The 23978-nt window shown below is 36.2% G+C and overlaps 1 protein-coding gene across 1 annotated transcript in view; it reads right to left on the bottom strand.

Moving 5' to 3' along the window:
• The window catches only part of acvr2aa (activin A receptor type 2Aa), a 54378-nt gene extending 43010 nt beyond the window's left edge, over positions 1-11368 (bottom strand). Inside the window, exon 1 of the mRNA XM_016238747.1 lies at positions 10206-11368. Coding sequence (XP_016094233.1) covers positions 10206-10260 — 55 coding nt within the window. The 5' untranslated portion in view covers positions 10261-11368. The remainder of the gene's footprint in view (positions 1-10205) is intronic.
• Positions 11369-23978: the final 12610 nt, after the last annotated feature.

Raw genomic sequence — 23978 nt, forward strand, 5'->3', positions numbered from 1 at the left:
GACTTATCGGCTTCTGTTCAAAAACAACAAGGGCGCTTGTCGGCTTCTGCAGTAAAACGTGAACTCGCGATGCCTTGAAAGTGGACAAAACGTGTTTAGGGTTCAGATCGCGCTACATGTGGAGAATAATGCACTGCAACCAGCTCTTTTTTTTAAAGTGGCGTTTATTGGATTTTGCAAATGAACTCTTCATATATATAATATATATATATATATATATATATATAAAAATAAATAAATAAAAGAGTACGATACATACCTTTTCTACATAAAAATTAGATTTTGCACGTTACTGTTGTTAATAAAGTGAAGTGAAGTGTGGCGACCCATACTCTGAATTTGTGCTCAGCATTTAACCCATCCAAGAAGTGCACACACACAGTAGTGAACATACACCCGGAGCAGTGGGCAGCCAATGCTGCGGCGCCCGAGGAGCAGTGGGGGGTTCGATGCCTTTCTCAAGGGTCTCACCTCAGTCGAGGTATTGAAGGTGGAGAGAGCGCTGGTTATTCCCTCCCCCCACTGACAATTCCTGCCGGACCTGAGACTCGAAACCACGACCTTCGGGTTACAAGTACGACTCTCTAACCATTAGGCCACGACTGCCTAAATTTTATATTTATAAAATAAATATTGTAAGCTTCCCAACTCAAGCTTAGTGCTTTACTGTCAAATGGGTATAAACATGAAATAAACAAGAAATGAACATGTAATATTATTAGTAACTGCACTTATTAATGCAAAACAATAGTAAATTTTTTCATATCATATATTTTTTTCATATCCCTCTGAAATTAAAATAATACTGCACATTGTAACTTCTATGAGTTAATTATATTTATTATCAAATCATTTGTCAGTAATAGTTAAAATGGGGAAAATATGCGAACGATTGCATTGCAGGCTGATTTAAGGTGTGACCCTACATTTTCTGCTTGTGCTCCTAAAATTTTTCAGTCAGGGGCTACAGTGCTCCTAGTAAAAATAGTTAGTCTGGAGCCCTGCTTCAGTAACAATGCAGACATCAGTGCTTAACTACCATACCTGTATGCATCATAAGACAAATAGTGACTAGATGAACTCACACAGTACACTGGCCACCAATGTGCCTCATTACATTTGGCATTAAAAAGTGTATTGAGTAATCAGCTAGTTATCCATTCTATTGGTTTAAAGCACATACAATTGTCCATGTAAACACACCCAAGTGCCTTTATGTGGTTTGGGACAACTGAATTGCAATCAGATAGCGATCCAATTACTTAAGATGCAGTTTCACGGCAAGAGCAAACAAGACCCAAGCAATGGAGGAGGGTGGCATGAGGCTCTCTGTTTCAGGCCACCCTCAAAACTGGCATTAATAAAGTAGAAACGTCAATGCGCCAATTCATGAATGGTCAGAATAAAAAGAAACTACATGGACATTTTTGTAAATCAGGATGGCTTTATTGATATAGAGCTCTAGAGATTTCATAGTCTTTGATATTTTGCTTTGCAATCTCTGGAAATCAATCATCTACTAATGTGAAGTTGGAAATCTGATATTCAAAAACGGATTTGCACTGCCACTCGAAACAGAGTATTAGAGTCTGTGTCCAATGCACATTGTAAGCCAGTTTTCAACAGTTCAAAGGACTAAACTTTAAATATAATAATATGAATACAATATATCAATACATATGCAATGTTGCATATAAATGCTGAACCTCAGTTATAAACTCTCAAATAACTTCAACAAAACATCTTTTAAATAACTTTTCACTGCATAATTGAGCATCTTAGGCTATGCTCCTACTGAGAAGCTCAGACAAAAGCCCTCTCAAGCAGTGTGAGACCTTGCACTTTACCATTACAAACACATTTCCTGGCATTCAAGACAGTTCTTTCCAAGAAACATTCAAACACGGATATTGTTAGAATGAAGCAAATATTTTAAGAATTCTTACATATTTTCTTACACATTTAATCATTTACAAAAAAAAATGAATCATGAATATCATGAATGGTAGTTAAACAAAACAAAGGTCAAATTATTTTACATTAAAAAACTTAGTAATGAAGGTCTATAGAGATCCTCTGTGTGATATAATTTCCTGTTTTATGGTTTTCTTGTCACATAACATCACAATTTGCACAAAACAAACCTCTGTATTCTGTAAACTACTCACTATTTAGGTCCTCTGCATGTGCTAAGTTGAATAAGGCACTGTTTCACTAAAGATGCCTTCAGGAACTACACAACAGAAATCATTGTTAGGATTATCCAACTTCTGGTACATTATATTTTATTTTTCTACTTTTCACTAATATCCAGACACAATAAAAAGCATTAATTAGGTTAGCTAAAACTTCATATAGCTTTCACAGTCGGTTCATCTGGGGTTACCAGCTTCTCTGAAAACCGGATAAGTGAAGACCAGTTTTCCAGTTTGGTCATGTGATGTTTAACATAAAGCCTATGGCTTCCACATGGACTTTGATTTGACAGTCAAACTTTCAAATATTAATATTTTTATACTAAGCTATAAGTCTACTCTGTCTGTATGAATTACATTTTGTGCAAATAAATCTGGACACACCACTGGCTCGCCAATGTATACAATTTATAAGTCAAGTCAATCAGCTGTCCATCATGTTTAACACACTTTTTGCTGCAAATCCCTTTATTCTGCTTTGATTTCCCTCCGCCCCCCTCAACCAAACACCACCACAGGACTGTCTGAAAGCTCTGGTGTGCTCCTGACAACACAAGATCACAGATCTATGATGTATGAAATGAACGATCACATTCAAGAAAACAAGCTGGATCAGCCTTTGTTCCTGTGTCTAGCAGTCAGAAGGCAACTTGACTTTGTGTCACACTCCAAGTTGTTTGCAAACACATTGAAATTCATGTACAGATGCGTAGTGAAACAATATTTTGGAAGACACTTGGAAATCTTGTTCAGGGATTGACAACGCATCCAGGGATGACAGTTTTAATCTGCCATTCTTTGAAAAATCATTCATATACAGAATATTTAGGCCAAGCAGCTCTTAGAGCTAAAAGCCTTAAACACATCTACAGTTACAGTGAGTTACAGATATATTTCCTCGATCATGATTTAACCACACAAACGTCTGTCACAAAGAAACAGGAAAACTATGGCACAGGTCAAAGTAGACCATTAGAGGACAAAGGCAGCACATTTGATTTCAAATAGCCCTTCCATCAGCAGTGGTCAACCGTGGTTGTAAATTATTCACAGAGGCATCTGCATCTTGGGCAACAGTGGCTGCAACCTGCCTATGTCATGGAAGTCCAGTTGGCGAGGATCAAAATACACTGCGAAGCAACTCAAGGTCAAGCTATCAATCACACATTAGCGCTTTAGGCAAAAAATAAAATAAAATGGGAAGAATCAAATTATAATGTGTTTGTATCATCAGGATCACAGAGATCAATACGGAATAACTTCAATTGAAGGACTATCCATTTTTGAGCCTCTCCTCCTGTGTATGAAAAGCCCATTCTTCATTAGTAGTCCATCTAACCTGCTGTTTAAATATTAGCGATGTGACTTTACTTAACGTTTACTTTACTTGAGTATTGTTTTATAACAGTGTGACAAACTGAGCACATGGGTTCATACCGACATTTGATACTGGACCGAAAACATCCATCCGATTGGCATTAAAGAAACATGGCGGAGCCGAGAACACTGATTACATCTGGGTAAAGATACTTTACTGAGATAAACCAACTAAACCAAGCAAGACTAAGGTCAAGTACAGTAAGGCAGAAGTTCTGACACTACTTATATATGCTGTCTTCCTAACGCAACAAGAATGAATGATTTACGACATGCCCACATTAATTAGACCCTTGATAATGTAAGAACAAAAAGGAAAACCTGATAAAAATTATTATAATGAAAATGTGAAATTTTTGGATGCCTTTCTTTCTTTTCTAACATCAAACCATAGACATTTTATTTTAAACTAAAGCTTCTCTTTTGTTGACAACAATTTTCATTACAACATTGGGAAGGTGGTTGGCACATGCTGCCTCTTCTCATGCATGCTAGAAGTGAGCCAAACTCACAGCACTTGCAGAATTCATGTGGAGCCGCATTTACCGTGATACCAAGCCTCTCAGAGACACTGAAAACTCTGGATTAATGAGCTGCTCATGTAGGGATGTAACGATTACTGGTTTGACGATAAATCATGATAAAATTCCAGACGGTTAGTATTACCGTTTCATATTTTAATTATCATTAAAACCGTATTAGATTACCGCGATTTGAACACCTCATGATAAATAAATACTGTCCAGCATAAAGCACAGTTTTAAGGAACAGTCTCACGTGCGCACAGCACGCAGAGTAGTTTCGTTTTGAGTGAAAACAGGGCGGAAAAGCAGGGAGGTTTTAAAAGAGTGCTAAGGGAATTATACAAATTAATATATTAATGAATTAATTATATGAATGTACCTCTGAAGGTTCTGACTGTCTTCAGAAACGATTCGATGGCATTTTGTTTTCATCTTCGCTCCATGTAATACCTAAAGGAAGTGTTTTTAATTGCAATACTGCTTTGTCCACGGAGTTTACGGGAAACAGCTTTTCCATAAGTGCCACCTGCTGTCAGCGAATGGATTTACAGATACTTATATTAACATTCAGCCTGTGTGCAGTTTCTCTCTGGCAAAAAACGGACCGAATTAGCATGCCCTGCTGTAAATTTTGACCGTTTGATGAAAAACAAGCTTATGTGGATTCTACACATTTAAACAATTCAGATAAACTATCTAGAATTATTTATGGAGCAGATAAAATACATATAATCATTCATTAATCGATTATCATTTTGACTTAACTCTTTTCTTTATTTAAAGGCTGAAATGTGAGGTTTACCTTTTTATGAAACTTTTTCAAAGCTTTATTTGAACATTTACATTAGATATTTGAACATGCTATTAAACTGTTGTCATTTAAAATCCAAAATCATTCATTAATCGATTATCATTTTGACTTAACTCTTTTCTTTATTTAAAGGCTGAAATGTGAGGTTTACCTTTTTATGAAACTTTTTCAATGCTTTATTTGAACATTTACATTAGATATTTGAACATGCTGTTTTAGTGATTATGCAGACAAAATGTCATTTTATTTGTTGTTTGTTGATTTTTAAATATAAAACTTGGTGAAGTGATTTATGTGTTGGTACTTTTTGAACATCTCCAGCACATTTTAGCAATACCGTGATAATACTGATAACCGTGATAATTTTGGTCACTATAATCATGATAAGAAATTTTCATACCATTACATCCCTATGCTCATGTTAATAAAACAGTGCCATGCTTCACTCTAAAACACACAGTTCATCAGACTATATATTTAAATACATAAAATCACACCAACTGGCAAGTACCACCGTCTTAAGAAAATATGGAAAATCCCTGGTACACTTCACATACAAGTCAACATGAAAATATGCTCATTTAAAATAAAATGTATTGTAAAAATATAGTAAGTGCTACAATCTGTTCCTGATCATCAGTTCTGCGCAATATCCCTCAGGGTTTCCAGACATACAGATAACAGATCATAAACAATAAAAGCACTACAGCACACACAATACACAGATCTAATCAGCTGCAGCAATTGAATAAATAGTGAACTGACCTTCAGCTAACTATTCAACCTAAAAGTGTAATACACTTCAGGCTATGAACTTATTTTGTTGATCCAAATGAATCCATATAGTAGGGGTTGAACGACTTCAGATTTTTAAAAGTCTACATTTATGTGATGAAAGTCGAGTCGACGTCGACTAGATGTCATTAATGAACAAATAAGCCTGAACCTGGAGCTGAGACTCGAGCACCTTGTGCACAGCTATGGCATATGACACAGCGCTGTAACAGCTCATTTTTATCAGTTCTTTTGTCTTTGGGTTGTTATGTTTCTCACAGATTTCTGTTCGTTCTAAATCAGATAAAGCAGCACAGTAAAGATTATATTTATATGAATGCATTAGTGAGAGAGCGATTGCTTGTGTGAATTAATTCAACCTGGCAGTGTCTCTATACTAATAGTGAAGCTGTGGGATTTAGTTACTAAGAAATATATGCTAGAACTTTTCAGTTTCTATTTTTCTATTTAGATTTTTATTTTAGAACGGCGGTTAACTTAACTGTACAAGAAGTGGTTTAAAACTTGCATTCTCCCGTTCAATTTCAAGCATCCAGATGGTATAATCACGCATGTCTTGTGGAGCGCTTTCAGAGTATGCATTTATTTGTCACTTTAACTGTTTGGAAACGGAGCGTAAATGTGGACTTCAATGATTTCTTATCCTGTTGCGCCTTCTATAGGACCAGCGACTAGTCGACGTTAGGGCTGTCAAAAAAAAAATTGAATTTCGAATATTCGTCGAATTTAAAATAGAAATCCACATTCAAACGTTGCATTTGAATGTTAGGTGTGTGTTAAGGAGGCAGCTGGAGCATAAATGTAGACTTCAATGATTTCTTATCCTGTTGCGCCTTCTATAGGACCAGCGACTAGTCGACGTTAGGGCTGTCAAAAAAAAATTTGAATTTCGAATATTCGTCGAATTTAAAATAGAAATCCACATTCAAACGTTGCATTTGAATGTTAGGTGTGTGTTAAGGAGGCAGCCTTATCAGTGGCACACGAGATGCGATGACGATATAAGTGTCATTGCATTTTAATGTTTTTGTTAACCTATCCAGTTGAAGCCACTAGATGTGGCGCTACTGCATTGTTAATTACAAATATTGCGGGAAAAGAGAACATCAATGTGGAGATCTTGTTTACGTCAAAACTGAAACCAAGCCATTCACACAGAATGCATATTTTGCACATTTTCTAGAGAGGGACGTTTATTACCGTTGCACTCGCATCTCGCACAAAGCCGCCGCATGTTTAGAAAGCCATGTAAAATTAATGCAAGTTCAACTTTGAAAAAACATACCTCGAGACTTTATGGTGGGTTTTTTCCCCATTCCACTGCAACTCGTGTTTTTAAATGAAAAATGTACTCTGTGTGATTTCAGTCCTTTGTATTAAACTATGCATACATACATTATGCTGTTTTTATTTATTGTTGTTTAAGCAACTTAATTATAAATTGGTTTATAAGCATTATTTTAAACATTATGCACTTTGAATAAACGTGCATTAGTGATATTTTGCTCGATGCGCCCTCTTGTGGCCTCAGGAGAGAAGCCAAAAGCTTTTCTTCACCCTAACTGAAATTATGCATTTTAAATTAGAATATAATTCGAATTTTGATCATATTTAAGTAAACAAATTATAATTTAGTTTTTCAGCTATTTTGACAGCCCAAGTCGACGTCAAGCTTAAAGAGTCATGGCTGGTACATTATTCCAGAAATTATTCCAAAATCGGGGCTGTGAGCAACAAACTTCCCTATTCTGTAAAACAGGTCATGTAGCTTCCAGTTCAGGTCTTTTGGATGTGCTTCATTAAATATGGAGCTGTTTTACTCAAGATGCCTTCAAAAGAAATATCAAAGATGAGCATAATCAATGTCCATCACCTATGCAGACTGAGATGTGAAAGTTTATTTTATTATTATTGTTTTTCTTTTTCTTACCAACATTCAGATATTTAAACTGAATATAGATATCACCATCACTTCATAAAAACGGATGCGATAAGCTACTATATAATCCAAATGCACATTTATCGATTTGCCCATCAGCAACCCTGTTGCGGCTGTACAAAAGAAGATTTTTAGAGAAAATATATATTATCCACGACACAAAAAGTCCTTTGTTTTGGGGATTTGTTTCAGAAGTTGTGTTGCTGTACAATGACCCAGCTAAGCTGTCTGGGTGTTATACAAGGGAAATAAATGTACCCACAACAGCTGTGCTGACAGATTACAGTGAATAAGACACTGGAAGAGGAACCACCATTACTTCCATTCTGCACTCCAGTCATGATGTAGTCTAAAACACTAACACAAGCACACAAAACACTGTACATAAACGTGTCATTTTAATGCAAACTGCCAAATGATAATGTGTTCTGTGAGAAACACAAACTGATTTTTGCTTGCTTTAAATGCTAATCTTGCAAGACACTCAGTTCCACCAAAGCTCTCATGAAAAACAGCTGACCATGGCATGTACTTTTACTAGCTGGTAAATATTTACATCAAAAACAGACAGAGCAAGCGAAGCCACTGAACAAAGTTCGTAAGTTCAACTAAGATGTTTGCGGTCAACAATCTAAGGTCAAATAAAGCAGATTACTTCCAACTTCTAGTATATCATCCTTTACATCTGAGGTACTGTGTAACACTCACAAAGTTATGTTAAAGTTTAAATAAAGAAAGTTAACAGTTATTAATCATAATAATAACAATAATAATAATAGATGTATCTTGTATCTGTTTACAAATTGCTATAACTGCTAAAATATAACTTGTCTCATGCCAAAACTACAGTGTAGATTTGTAATGCATCAATATAAGACACAAGTGTAAGCTTTTCACTCTAATGCTTTAATAAAAAAAAAAGCAGAGAGTTCAATCTAATTGCTCCTAAAAGGATTAGACTAGAAATTAGAGGGGGGAAAAACATAAGAAAATGATACCATTCATGTTATCTTGTCAAAGGGACATAAAAAATCCATTGGAGAATAATAACAAAATAATACAGCACCAACTAAAATAAATAGGACTATATATCTACATCGGTTTCTGTTATTCAGCACTGAAAAAGCTAAAGAATTTCCATTAAATAAATACACAAATCAAATTCCTCTTTATGCTTCCTATTTTTCTGTGTGCTTTGGTCAGATGTCGCCAGTTGTGATTTATTTTAAGAGTCATGACGTTTAAGGCATAATTTACATTTGACTGGGCAAGCGCTCGGACTTGATTCTCTCAGCAGTCATAAACTCATGCATAGGCAAAGCTTCTGTGATAGCTTAGATGTAGCACACAAAATCAAACTGTTCATTTATATCCGGTATATGAACATTAGCAAACAAGGTCCAAATACAGACAAAACATCCACTGACATCCTGAAGTATCTCTAATGGACATTCAGTTGTGTAACCCAGCAACACAATACAACTCAGTGACTACAATCTTAATTGTGGCTCTAAAAAAAAAAATTAGATGAAAGTGTCTTCATATCACTTCATGCAGAGGTCTACAATGGTTTATGCTCATCCCATTAGTTTACACCAATTCCTCTCTGAGAGAGCATGTGCAATGTGACCCAAAAGATATGGTTTCTTGTGTTACCCAGATGCTCCTGAATACTTCTGCCTTTAGACTGATATAAATACCGAAGCGATGTGCTCAAATATAACATTGTATTGATTAATTGTCTCTGTAGCCAAAAGAGCGCAGGGATGTGTGGGCAAGTGCGATTCAAGATAAGGGGTGTAGTGGGAACACTGAGTACAGGCACACTGTGCCTCTTATGCATTTTTCAATAAAAGCAAAACTCAAACCTTGATCACAAAGTCTGTTAAGAGACATCCAACGTTTGCCTTGCAGCTCCTTAAATATCCCTGAATAAATATAATAATTAAGGTGCATGCTCATGTAACTCCAGCACTCACCCATATCTTCTCACATGCAAATATGTCCTTTGGCCTTGCCGGCCTCATCAAATGACCCCCCCCCCCTTTTTAAATCACTCATATAGAAACATGTAACAGTCCTCATCCATGAATAATCATAATAAAAAAATAAATAAAAGCTACCAGTAGAGGGGGTTTACATGCAACATATAAAACATGCATGCATGCATGAGCAGCAGCAGCCAGCTAAATGTTATTGGTCAATATTATTGGCACTAACAGTAGTTCAATGCATTACTAGTGTTTTCTCAACTCCACCGAACAGGTCTTCATGTTGGGGACTCGTCAGACCAGTTACTGAGGAAATAAGATGCAAAATCCTGCCAGCAAACGCTGCTCCTGTATGGTGCATGCTCGGATTATATTCAGATGGTATTATGTAGCTATTTTACGAGAAACCAGTGAATTCGATCTCAATGCGGAGTAACACGAGAAACAGCCTCCGGTGGCACATACATATATACACACACACACACACACACACAAAGAGACATGTCATGATACAAATGTACACTCTGTACATGCTTATTGCATTTAAAGGGGTCAAAACTTATTAACACCCACCTGAGGAGCAGGAAATGAGGAACACTCCAAAAGCCAGCTTTGTTGCAGGTCCCATTTTTCAATCTTCTGTCTTGCCCTACAAAATCCAAAAGTCTTTGCATTCAAGTTTCTCCTCGAACCACTGATCAGCAGTCAGTGAAACACATCCATGTCACCGAGTCAGGGATATATGGCAGTGCAAAAATCCAATGCCAGCTTATAGTCCTCAAATTCGGCGATTTAGAAACGGCATTAAAGTGTACACTGGTGATAGTTCATTCAAAGCAGACGAGCTTTTAGAAATAAAGTGATCTATGACTGTCCATGCAGTTTGCTTTAAAACTCACATCAATAACGAGGAAATTCCAATGCGTACGAATACTGTAATGTTGCCCTGCCGCGCGCTCAGAATAAACGAGCTCGTTTAATAAACTCGTTCAGTAAATGGGCCAGCTCCCAAACCCAGTGATCAGCACAACTGGACAACCTATGCATAGAACCCGCCATAAAATATATAGCTAAAAATATTGTTGTTAATGCAAAGGAACTAAAATGTCAAGCAGATAAATGCCTCCAAAGCACCTGGAAAGTCTATGGTAGTACACTAAATCATGCATGCACATTTACGGGGATAAAAATGGAATTAACATCCCTAAACGATGTTTCCGCATCACGCTCACTTTGCTTAATGCTTACATATAATATATGTAGTACAACAGATCATAGATAAAGTGAAATAAATGGGGTCACGCGCACGATTCAGCGCACGCGCGAGCTCAAGTTGACAGTGGAGGACTTAAATATGGCCAAACGCGCTATATCCACATTCCCTTCTGGTGTTAATGACTCAAACCTGCAATTCCCGACCTCACAAAGCTTCTCCAGAACTGCTAAGGTAGGTAGTTAAAACAAACAGTCGTTTTAAACTAAGACATGTCGACGGCTGAATAAAGCTTAGCACATAACGTTACAGCCTCCGAAATAACTTCATCAGCCCCGTCGAGAGCATGACGCCAGAAATGAGACGGAATTGACAGATAATGTCACTACATGTAATCCTTCAATATGTATTGTCCCGGTGTTCGCGGTCGATTGACTTTTTAGAGCGGTCGGAACTCAATTTATCGCGATTTCCCTCTCTGTTGCTGTCAGTCACCGTCGGCTTACTGTATTCAAGATGGACGCCGGGGTGGATTGTTTTTGTTTTTTCTGTCCTCCGCTGCCTTTACCCGCCCATTTCTTTACGTAAGCGCGGCACCGTATTGATTGACAAGCGTTTTACCCAATCAGAACAGCATATGTAAATAATTGAAACCAACCATAGAGCTGGTTACACATAAACCCAGCCCTCTCTATGAGGGGTTTGTGTGTGGCAGTAGAGTGTCAATACGTTATTGTGTAGTTATGCTGCACTTACATATTGGGTAGACCAGGCTAGTCCAATTACAAAAGTATGTATTTTCTCTATTAAAGGTTTTATATATTGGTTTTACCCAGATCAACCCCCCCACCAAAATTATATTTTTGTAATCAAGTGAACACAATAAAGCACACTGCATTCTTTGGTGGATTTTCACAGAAAGGTATTATCCATACATGTCAAGTTGTGGTAAGCTGTCATTGTTAGCTGTCTATACCATTTATTATTTGAAATAGTTTTTGCCCAGACTGATGTGTTTTTTTTTGCTTTTGAACATTTATGCTGTGTTATGAATTGTTTCATAGTTGTTATACAGTTTAAATTTAGCTTAAAAGCATATAATCCGGTTGTTAAGTCTGATGGCACACGTCACCAGGTACAAACAAAACCAGATGGTTAAAGCAAAAAAAAAAAATTGGTACTAATATATACTCACTGTGTGGTGTAGTGCTACTGAAGAATCACGATCCTAACTTTTGTCTCCATACCGAAATCTCAGTTGGCCAGACAGTGATTCATCATTTCTGAATCATTAAAACATTGGTGTCCAAGGACACAGTGAGTTCGGAGACTGTAGTGTGTACCGCCAGATTTGAAAAGATTTGAAAAGTTCTGTTTAGCTTAAAATGAATAGTGCTCACTGCTCATAAACGGCTTTTGAGATGGTATTCACACTTGAGACAGCAGAGAAAGAGGACTTGGTAACAGTCGGATAGGTTATTTTAATGGCATGTTCCACTGTGACAACTTACCCCATAATGTAACAACATGCCTTGCTGTTGATATGTGTTCAATAACAATATCCTTTTCCCCTGGTCAATAACAATGATAATGTTCAAATGCTTTTTTTTTCAAGATTTTAAGATATCTGCATATACAGTAATTCATTTTCAGAAATAAGCCTACCTTAGAAATATTTGTAATTCATGAACAGGAATCATGAGAGATAAACCATTACAGTTTTGTGATAGACAAAGAGGCAGTGAGTGATGTATTGTTTTATTCTTACTAAAAACCATTAAATGCCTGCATGGTTAATGAGAAATAATTTGCTATTGTTGTTGTCAGCCTTTGATGAAAGAACGACAGCTGGATGTTTCACCTTAATACCATTGTTATTGATTTGCCTTTAAATAAAATATCATTCATTATTATTTTTGCTTCATCAATGTATAAACCCAATGCATTTTTCCCAATGAAGTCATTTATAGGTGAGGCGTTTTGACAGGCACTTCTGAATTTATAACAGAGATGAAAGTGCACTGCACTCATACTTGAACTTGCATTATAAAGTGGATTCATCTTGGCATGAGTAATACTAATTTGAACCCCTCTGTGCTATACAGTAAATTATTTTATTATGTTTTTGTACATTTTAAATAACGACTGTGATGTCATGATCAGTAGCAGCTAATTGTTTAATATCATGCAAAAACAATTTTATTCAGACATTTACTCAGACATAAATTCAGGTATAAATACTATAACAAATCATTAGTAGCATAAGATAATTACTAACCAGACCATTTTTTAAATGAAAACCATCATAAATCTACATCACAAGGTCTCCACAGAGGACTGCTCTTAGTGATTTGTGTTCTGCTCTCATTGTAACATAATAGCAACTCCCAACCTGGCCCAATGCAGCCTATGTAATCTGATCCACAAATATTCACACATAATCCCAATACCCTATTTAACCATAAGCATTTTTTTCCCATTGCTGCAGTGATCTGAACCTTTGTTGAAGTCCTTCAGTTTCCACATTCAGTGTCTGTAATGAAAAAGCTGAAAGTTTTGGAACTGAATGTATGAAAAGAGCACTCTGGAGCATATTTCACAATGAAATGTCAATTTTCCACCAACCAGAGGTGACTTTGGAAATCTCCAAACTAAGCTACTGTGAAGGTCAAAGACATGTGATCAATGACAGTGCCCACCGCACTTTGTCTCCCTCTCCTGATATTTCAAACCCGAGAGATTGCTGAAGAACGCTCTTTTCTACTAACCTCCGCAACCTCTTCTTTTCTTTTTAAAAGTGAACCAATGCTGTTCCAGATGGATGGATAGATAGATGGATATAGATGGATGGATATATAGGATGAATGTATACATATATAGATAAACAGTCAATAATCATAATGCATAATAGCATAATAGCTTACTAAAACTAATTTATTATTATTGCATATTAAAGTGAATCTATTTTCACACACTCTCAGAAAAAAAGGTTAAAAAAAGTTGTCACTGGGGCGGTACCTTTTCAAAAGACACACCTTTGTACCAAAAGAGTCCATAATGGTACCTTAATGGTACATATTGGTACCTAAAGTGTACATATTAGTACCTAAAAGGTACGAAAGTGTACCTTTTGAAAACAGCTATTGTACCTTTTTTTCTGAGAACGCATCTGTTTTACATTATTGTGAAAAGGACATGTCAAAAATAATATATTCTACTTTTTACCCCAAAATAACAAATTATAGTTGTAATGATAATAACAATACATTATTATTATTATTATTATTATTATTATTATTATTATTATTATTATTATTATTATTATTATTATTACCTTAATACCATTGTTATTGATTTGCCTTTAAATAAAATATCATTCATTATTATTTTTGCTTCATCAATGTATAAACCCAATGCATTTTTCCCAATGAAGTCATTTATAGGTGAGGCGTTTTGACAGGCACTTCTGAATTTATAACAGAGATGAAAGTGCACTGCACTCATACTTGAACTTGCATTATAAAGTGGATTCATCTTGGCATGAGTAATACTAATTTGAACCCCTCTGTGCTATACAGTAAATTATTTTATTATGTTTTTGTACATTTTAAATAACTACTGTGATGTTGTCATGATCAGTAGCAGCTAATTGTTTAATATCATGCAAAAACAATTTTATTCAGACATTTACTCAGACATAAATTCAGGTATAAATACTATAACAAATCATTAGTAGCATAAGATAATTACTAACCAGACCATTTTTTAAATGAAAACCATCATAAATCTACATCACAAGGTCTCCACAGAGGACTGTTCTTAGTGATTTGTGTTCTGCTCTCATTGTAACATAATAGCAACTCCCAACCTGGCCCAATGCAGCCTATGTAATCTGATCCACAAATATTCACACATAATCCCAATACCCTATTTAACCATAAGCATTTTTTTCCCATTGCTGCAGTGATCTGAACCTTTGTTGAAGTCCTTCAGTTTCCACATTCAGTGTCTGTAATGAAAAAGCTGAAAGTTTTGGAACTGAATGTATGAAAAGAGCACTCTGGAGCATATTTCACAATGAAATGTCAATTTTCCACCAACCAGAGGTGACTTTGGAAATCTCCAAACTAAGCTACTGTGAAGGTCAAAGACATGTGATCAATGACAGTGCCCACCGCACTTTGTCTCCCTCTCCTGATATTTCAAACCCGAGAGATTGCTGAAGAACGCTCTTTTCTACTAACCTCCGCAACCTCTTCTTTTCTTTTTAAAAGTGAACCAATGCTGTTCCAGATGGATGGATAGATAGATGGATATAGATGGATGGATATATAGGATGAATGTATACATATATAGATAAACAGTCAATAATCATAATGCATAATAGCATAATAGCTTACTAAAACTAATTTATTATTATTGCATATTAAAGTGAATCTATTTTCACACACTCTCAGAAAAAAAGGTTAAAAAAAGTTGTCACTGGGGCGGTACCTTTTCAAAAGACACACCTTTGTACCAAAAGAGTCCATAATGGTACCTTAATGGTACATATTGGTACCTAAAGTGTACATATTAGTACCTAAAAGGTACGAAAGTGTACCTTTTGAAAACAGCTATTGTACCTTTTTTTCTGAGAGCGCATCTGTTTTACATTATTGTGAAAAGGACATGTCAAAAATAATATATTCTACTTTTTACCCCAAAATAACAAATTATAGTTGTAATGATAATAACAATACATTATTATTATTATTATTATTATTATTATTATTATTATTATTATTATTATTATTATTATTATTATTATTATTATTATTATTATTATTATTATTATTATTATTATTATTATTATTATTATTATTATTATTATTATTATTATTATTATTATTATTATTATTATTATTATTATTATTATTATTATTATGTGGGGTTTTATTCAGGATAATATATAATTTTTTGGCCATGGTTGAAATTGTTCTTGCAATTGTGAAAAGGCAATTTACAGCATGTTCAAACTACCGAGCACCTTTCCTACCATCTCGCCACATCTGCTCTGTGCTGGACAGGAATTACTTCTCAATTGCTCAAGGCCAGAGCAGTGTTGTCAAGCAATTACAAAGAATCCTTGCCATTGTCATTACCAGGAAACCTCGTTGGTCCATATTGTGCAGCTAATGATTTTGGACTTGTGGTTTATAATCTAGAATGGAATTTCTCTTTTGTGGCCTTTGAGGGATTGTCAACTTGACCATGAGAGGCTGTTAAGTGTTTATCTTCTCTCCAGCTCATCGTAATTAAGAGCTAGGAAATTGGAATTTATCTACAGCAGCCATGCGCTCCAACTGAAGGTCATTACAATAACCCATTTAAACGACATTCCCTCACGTGCCATTTTATTGGCCTTGTGACACACAGGAGCCACTTTGCTAAGTCAATCACCCGCACAATGCTTGAGCGGATACTTAACACATACTTCAACTGACACATTGTCAGCACAGAGTCTCAGTGACAGCAAGCATGCATTCTCTCTACTGGACCATGAAGAATATTTTGCCATGCCGGAATTCTACAGATGCCTAACATATCTTGTCCTGTAAGTTCATTAACTTTTAATCAAAGTTCTAAATGTGCCGGAGATTATCCTGATAGATTTCAAAGGGAGCATGTGAGATGGCAACGCATCTGTCAGTGCTTGTCATCCCTGTCGAACCGGGCGTCCTTGGGCAGATGGACATGTGGCTCTTCTGTGTGGCTACTTAACATTTCCCTTGGTGCTTTGTCTGCCACTGCTGCACAATAATTATGCACAACCTACGATCAGGTGCGAAATCCCAGTCACAATGGACCTGGGTGTGTATTCGTACCAACATCAGGCTAAATCAATGAATTACTGTGTCAAAGATGAAATCAGCCAGATTGGGTGGTTGATGCAAACATAACCCCTGCTTGGAAAATGAGCTCTCAAAAACTAAGCCACATTCTTACGTCTTATATTACCTCTTCCTGCTCGTGGCTAAACGCACAGCCTAAGCACGGGCAAATCACATTACATCCTGTTCTCTTAAAGCACATTAATGCTGAGCCTTGACACGTGGCAAGAATACCCCTATTCATTCACCATAACAGCAAATCAAGGCATCATCTTCCAATTCCCTTTCATCTTTTTATGTAATTATTTTATGGCAGCCTTAATGAGGCCCTATCATTTATCTCTGAAAGCTGTATTCAAGTCTCAAATGCTAAATTACAGCTATTTTGCTGACCGGCGTTCAGCGATAATATAGAAAACATCTGAAAACAGTCCTGAAATGTATTCTGGGGGAAAAGACTGTACGTATGATGTATGCTTGAGATATCCACGGTGATATGGATTTAACCATGATACTGTGGTGAATGCATTGTGCACAACAGCGTCAGATGATAAGACTCTGAAAGCATATATTATGTCCCCACCTCTGTATTATACATCTTAGAAGGAATATGAACTTGCTTTGAAGAACTTATTTAGCTGACCGGCGTTCAGCGATAATATAGAAAACATCTGAAAACAGTCCTGAAATGTATTCTGGGGGAAAAGACTGTACGTATGATGTATGCTTGAGATATCCACGGTGATATGGATTTAACCATGATACTGTGGTGAATGCATTGTGCACAACAGTCAGATGATAAGACTCTGAAAGCATATATTATGTCCCCACCTCTGTATTATACATCTTAGAAGGAATATGAACTTGCTTTGAAGAACATCTAGAATTCATTGCATTAAATGGCAATGTATCATTTCAGTTTTATACAAATGCACACTGAGTCAATTTTTACATCAGTTTTAGCTTGTATGAAGTTTTTCTTTTCATTTTTTGTTAAAATTAAACAAATTATGAGAAGCAAAATTTGTAAGAACTTATATTTCGAATTAAGTTTATTCTCAATTCTCAACCTAATTCTTAGTTTTTTTCCACACAAAGGTTTCTTAGGTTTTTGAGTAACCTTTCAATAGGCTTTCATTAGTTAACTACATTAGTTTACATGAGCTAACTATAGAAATGCCTCCAAAGCATCTATTAATCTGAGTTAATGTTAATTTCAGCCTGTAGAATACATTATTTAAAATAAAAGTTGTATCTGTTTATATTATTGAATGGACCTGAGCTAATATGAACAGTTATACTAACAAACGTTAACAAAGATAAATGCATACTGTAACATGAACTAACATTGAGCAATATGTTTGTTTATTAATGCTAATTATTAAATAAACAAATAATGGGGTGTTGTTTTGGACCCCAGTGACTTTCACTGTATGCATTAAAAACCTGTTGAAACATTCTTCAAAATATCTTCTTTTATGTTCCATAGACGAAAGAAAGTCATAGCCTACCGGTTTGGAACAACACAAGGGTGAGTAAACGATAACAGAATGTTAATTTTTGTCCAAACTATTCCTATATATTCTCAGTAAACAAGGCTTAATATGTGTAATACTTTAAATTTCAAGTAAATTTAGTTTTAAAGACTCAGGAATTAAGACTGATTAAGAAAATAATTTATTGCAGTACTGCAGTTTTACCGCACCACCAAAAAAACATTAGATGATCACAGGCTCTTTACAGCTGGACCATTTCACAGCAGTGGCTCTCTTCTATGCACCTTTAATGTTATGCTATAAACACAAAAATATATATGGCAAACTCAAAGCAATGGCATAACTAATTGACCAGCATTTACTAGATGAAAGGAGCACTGTTACTGCATACTGTTACTGCATACTGCTCTGAAAGAGTAGAGATTAACGTGTGAGTGAAACAGATTTGTTTTAAGTGCAGAGGCTTAAGGTTGTTGAGTGTGACTATCTCAGAGACTAAGGTGACTAGAGATTACCTGTGTGTGTGACCCAGACCAAAGTGACACATGCCCAACTAGCTTTAAACTCACTATGCTGTGTGTGTGTGTCTGAGCATGTGAGTGATGGGGCGGCATTTTAAAAAATGTAACTACATGTTAAAATCATCTAGGAATATTTAAATAATTCAAACCCAAACATATCATATCAATGTTACTTTTAACTCTAAGGCATTAAAATGCAGCAGGGTCTTTCTATTGAAAGCAGAGTTTCATTCTTTGCGTTTTCAAATATCATTGACCTTGTCATTGTCCTGCTGTCTATGTCTCTAGCTCTACAGTGTGAAATGAATCTGAAAGGCATATGGAGAAGCTGGTGCCTTACAGCAAACACATAAAAAGCAGAAAGTGCTCTTAATTATTTTTCAGTTCCTTGGTTGGAATTAATGCCTCTGCGCCACAGACACAGGAGGAGGAATAAATGACTTTCCCCTTGAGGAGAAAACGTCTCGTGAAAAGGTAGGAAAATAGTCACAGCATATGGTGAAATAAGAGCCTGCACGCCCCACAGTTTGACTTCACACTCAAACATACTCTCACATTACATGCTGCAGCCTCTCTGATTTTACTGTAGTTAGAGCTCATAATGTGTCATAGCAAGTCATGGCCTAGTGGTTCAGCCACATGCTTCAGCACATTGAGCCGTGGTGGCATGCAGTGTGATGTGAGTTTCATTTCACTTTCAAATCCGGTTCCTACGGAGCCTCTAAGGGATATAAAATAGCCCCTAAAATATCAGATGAGAGCAAAAGGGAGAAACAATTTATTTCAATAAGTTTGCGTTCTCTTAAGAAACTTAGCATTCGCTCTAAATACATTTGCGTTTTCTTGCAAAACTATTGCGTTTCCCCCAAGAAACTTTGCAAAAGGGAGAAAAAATTCTAGGTTTCATTACTTCTGCATTCTCTCATAAAACTTTGCGTTCGCTCGCAAAACATTTGCATTCTCATAAATCTTTTGCATTATCTCGAGAAACTTTGCGTTCGCTCGCAAAACATTTGCATTCTCTCAATCTCAGTTGCATTTGTTCACTCAAAATACATTTGCGTTTTCTTGCAAAACTATTGTGTGTCCCCAAGAAACTTTCCATTAAGCAAAAACTCCATTGTTTACTGTCAATAGTGTAGAGTATGAAGCACAGCTCACACAGAAGTCATTTTCAAACCAAGCAGTTTTCTATTGGTCAATGCGGATTGAACACATTGCAAAATCTGCTTGGTGAAATCTTTTGGCCTTTGATTATGTGGATTCATATTGGAATAACTGAATCTCTCTCACAAAAATTCAGTGAACAATGGTAAAAATGGCCGCACCTTTATGCACACATTGTATAATATAAATTTATACCAAATTACATTTACTTTCATATTAAATGTGAAACAACAGTCATTTATCTCTAAATATATTTATGAATTATATTCATTTTAATATACAATTAGTTATTTTAAGATATGAACAAATTCTATTATCATTTATATTACATTAAATTGTTACTTAATCGATTTACATATGTGTCCGTGTTTGATGACATTGCAGGCCAAAATTAACAAAAGTTATCAAAAAGTGAACTTCTACAGATATCCTCTTCTGTATGTGTAGAGAGTCCACAGATTATGTTTGTACCATTTTTTTTCATGCTTTGTGTAAGACAATCACAGCCAATCAACCCAAAGTTCCCTTTTAGAGAGAGACTAACTGCAGGTTTCACTCCCTGATGGTTTGGTTTGTCCGTGGCTGAAATGAAAAGCTAGTGGCCAGTGCCAAGTGTGGTTTCATCCAAAGACTGGCAGCTTGGCTGGGCAGAGATTGATGGAGCCATAGTGATAAATTCCTCACAGCACGAATGCGTCTGTCACTAGACATGCTGTTCCACTGGACATCTTCACTTCATTGTTATCTTGACCACTACTGACAAACAGTGAAGCACAGAGACATTTGTTTTGTAAGAGCCGAGGCATAATTGATTCTCCATGTATGTGACAGTGTTTCCACGTTGGCACTGCTATTGATGAGAAAAGTTTTGTCAAAATATAAGTACAGTATCTATCTATCTGTCTGTCTGTCTGTCTGTCAATATATTATAATAATATTATATAATGGTGTTTAATCCATATATTGGTAATATATTCCTGCATGTAAATTGAATCACTGTTGCTTCATATTTTTGTAAGTGATGTTTTCCTTAAAACTCTCATAAAAAGCTCACATCGGGAAATAGAGTGGATGTGACAGCATGACTTTCAAGGAAAGCTTGCTTGATCTAACCCTGCTTTAAAGGTTGTGAGCTGCCCCCCTGCTGCGGTGTCGCCCCACACCTGGGCAAAGCGGCAGGGGGTCACTTTTGTGTTTGTCTTTACCTGGTGGTAGTGGGATTGATGGCTGTGTTGTGACTACACGACCTGAGAAAGCGTTCCTGGCTGTGCCTCTTGACATCCACTAGAGCCAACACGGCTAAACACTTCAGACACTGACGCGTTCTGCCCTCATCTTCACTATTTCAACTCTTCAATGCTGTTCCACTGGACATCTTCACTTCATTGTTATCTTGACCACTACTGACAAACAGTGAAGCACAGAGACATTTGTTTTGTAAGAGCCGAGGCATAATTGATTCTCCATGTGTGTGACAGTGTTTCCACGTTGGCACTGCTATTGATGAGAAAAGTTTTGTCAAAATATAAGTACAGTATCTATCTATCTGTCTGTCTGTCAATATATTATAATAATATTATATAATGGTGTTTAATCCATATATTGGTAATATATTCCTGCATGTAAATTGAATCACTGTAGCTTCATATTTTTGTAAGTGATGTTTTCCTTAAAACTCTCATAAAAAGCTCACATCGGGAAATAGAGTGGATGTGACAGCATGACTTTCAAGGAAAGCTTGCTTGATCTAACCCTGCTTTAAAGGTTGTGAGCTGCCCCCCTGCTGCGGTGTCGCCCCACACCTGGGCAAAGCGGCAGGGGGTCACTTTTGTGTTTGTCTTTACCTGGTGGTAGTGGTATTGATGGCTGTGTTGTGACTACACGACCTGAGAAAGCGTTCCTGGCTGTGCCTCTTGACATCCACTAGAGCCAACACGGCTAAACACTTCAGACACTGACGCGTTCTGCCCTCATCTTCACTATTTCAACTCTTCAAGAGGGGTGAAAGAACATTGGAAAATTCTCAGACATATATTACACAAGACATATATAACAGTACTAGAGCTGTAAATCGATTAAAATGAATATGGTATTGACTGCATGATATGTTAATAATTAATCACATTAACTGCAATAAATTGCATAGCAATGTTTGCAATTATAAAATGCCTTTTAACTGCTTAAATTTTTTTTTATATGATTCATTTGAATAAATAATCATCACAATGACAATCTATATGTTACATATACTACACAAAAATGAAAGCAGTCACAGACTCAGAGGTAAGGTTGTAACAAGTGGTTGTGGTGTCTGTGGGTAACAAACAAGACGTGGGAAGTGAAATGGAAAGATATTAATATATAGGTCAGCATCTGCGGAGTTCAAGAGCGAAGTTAGTTGTTGCTTGAAAACATGAGCAGCACAGACCAGTGTGTGTGAAATTATATAGTATGTGTTTGTACTTTCATTGCTGCTGCTTTCTTTTGAAACCACAAACCTTTCACGGTGAGTACTAATGATTAATGTAGCATTATGGGTTGTAAAAGTGTCATGGCACCTTGTGACTCAAATGTGGTCATAAAGAATTATTTTATTGAATACCGTGCAGAACCTCACGTTTTAACAATTCTAAACAGGCAAGCATTTTATTTTACATGTGTGCAGTAATTTACATCATTGAACTTTTTCATGTGTGATGACTGATACTGAACCAGACAGAATCTCTCTCTCTCTCCCTCTCACAGTTTCAGTTTCTGCATAGATCTCTTATCGGTACCTGAAAGCACTTCAGTAAACAAACATGCGGTAGAACTATGTAAAAGACAAATGTTCCAATTCTGTGAAAATCTGCAGAGTTTTTTTGAGCACAGATTCCATGTGGACCTGCTAATGACCTTCAAAAGCACAGCACAGATGGTACTGCACATCCCCCCATTACAGTACTGCTGCAGTCTTTACATCACATTTTTTAGATTTACAGAGCATCAGGAAATAAAAAGATCACAAGATGCTCATTTTATATTACAAGAAAGAAAGAATAAATAAGGAATCTGTGAAAATGTAAGCTTAGCGAGGCTTTGAGAACTTGTTCATTACCACACTTTGAAGAGTAAACAAAGGTAAACTTTTGAAAATGCCACATGTGTCAGAGTTGACACATATAGCAGATGACACCAGAGTAAACTCTTCAGGAACATTTTGTTTACCCTCCTTGCTCTTTGTTTAGTTTTCTGACCCCATTACATGTCTTGTTGTCCCCACATTTCATCTTGCCCTTTTCTGTAATTATCACGTCTACTGACTATGAGGGAATCTCCCTGCTGTTTTTATCATCTTTCTTGGCTTTTTTATGTTTTAATTATTTATATAGATTTATTTGCAGTGAAATGTGGTAGCGCCGGCAAAGCAGAGCTGGTTCCGCGTGGGTGCGTCAGTAATAGCCTCTCTCCTGCAATTAAAAAGCCACTTTATTTGATCTCCTTCAGTTATTGTAATCATTGTTCACTCTTCAATGTGTCCAGCCCATCAGGACAGAACCATCTCTGAATGGCTGGAAAATGGCTGTCCTCCAGTGCTCTTTCTCTTAGGTCTGGACATTTTACATTGGGCGCAAAATTAAAGGAATAGTTCACCCAAAAATTTAAATTTGCTGATCATTTACTCACCCTTACACCATCCAAGATTTATTTATTAAAAACACACAGGTTTTCACTTCACACGATGTTAACGGTTGGACTGGAGTCATGTGGATTATTGTGACGTTTTTATCAGCACCCATTCACTGCAGAGGATCCATTGGTGAGCAAGTGATGCAATGCTACATTTCTCCAAATGAGCACATTTTCATTTTTGAAAATGTGAACTATTACTTTAACAGCCCGATCTCACAAGGAAACGTAACTATTTTGCAAGGTTTCAATTTCGTATGAATTGGTTTGTTGTGATTCATATGGAAACTTGTGATTTTTAGAAAAAAAGTAAGCATGAAGGTCCACTCCTAAACCAAACAGCCATGAGCAGATTGTACAAAATATTTGATAATTTGCTGATCATTTACTCACCCTTACACCATCCA

The sequence above is a fragment of the Sinocyclocheilus grahami genome, unplaced genomic scaffold (genome assembly GCF_001515645.1).
Source record: "Sinocyclocheilus grahami isolate Dianchi unplaced genomic scaffold, SAMN03320097.WGS_v1.1 scaffold547.1, whole genome shotgun sequence".
Taxonomy (NCBI): domain Eukaryota; kingdom Metazoa; phylum Chordata; class Actinopteri; order Cypriniformes; family Cyprinidae; genus Sinocyclocheilus; species Sinocyclocheilus grahami.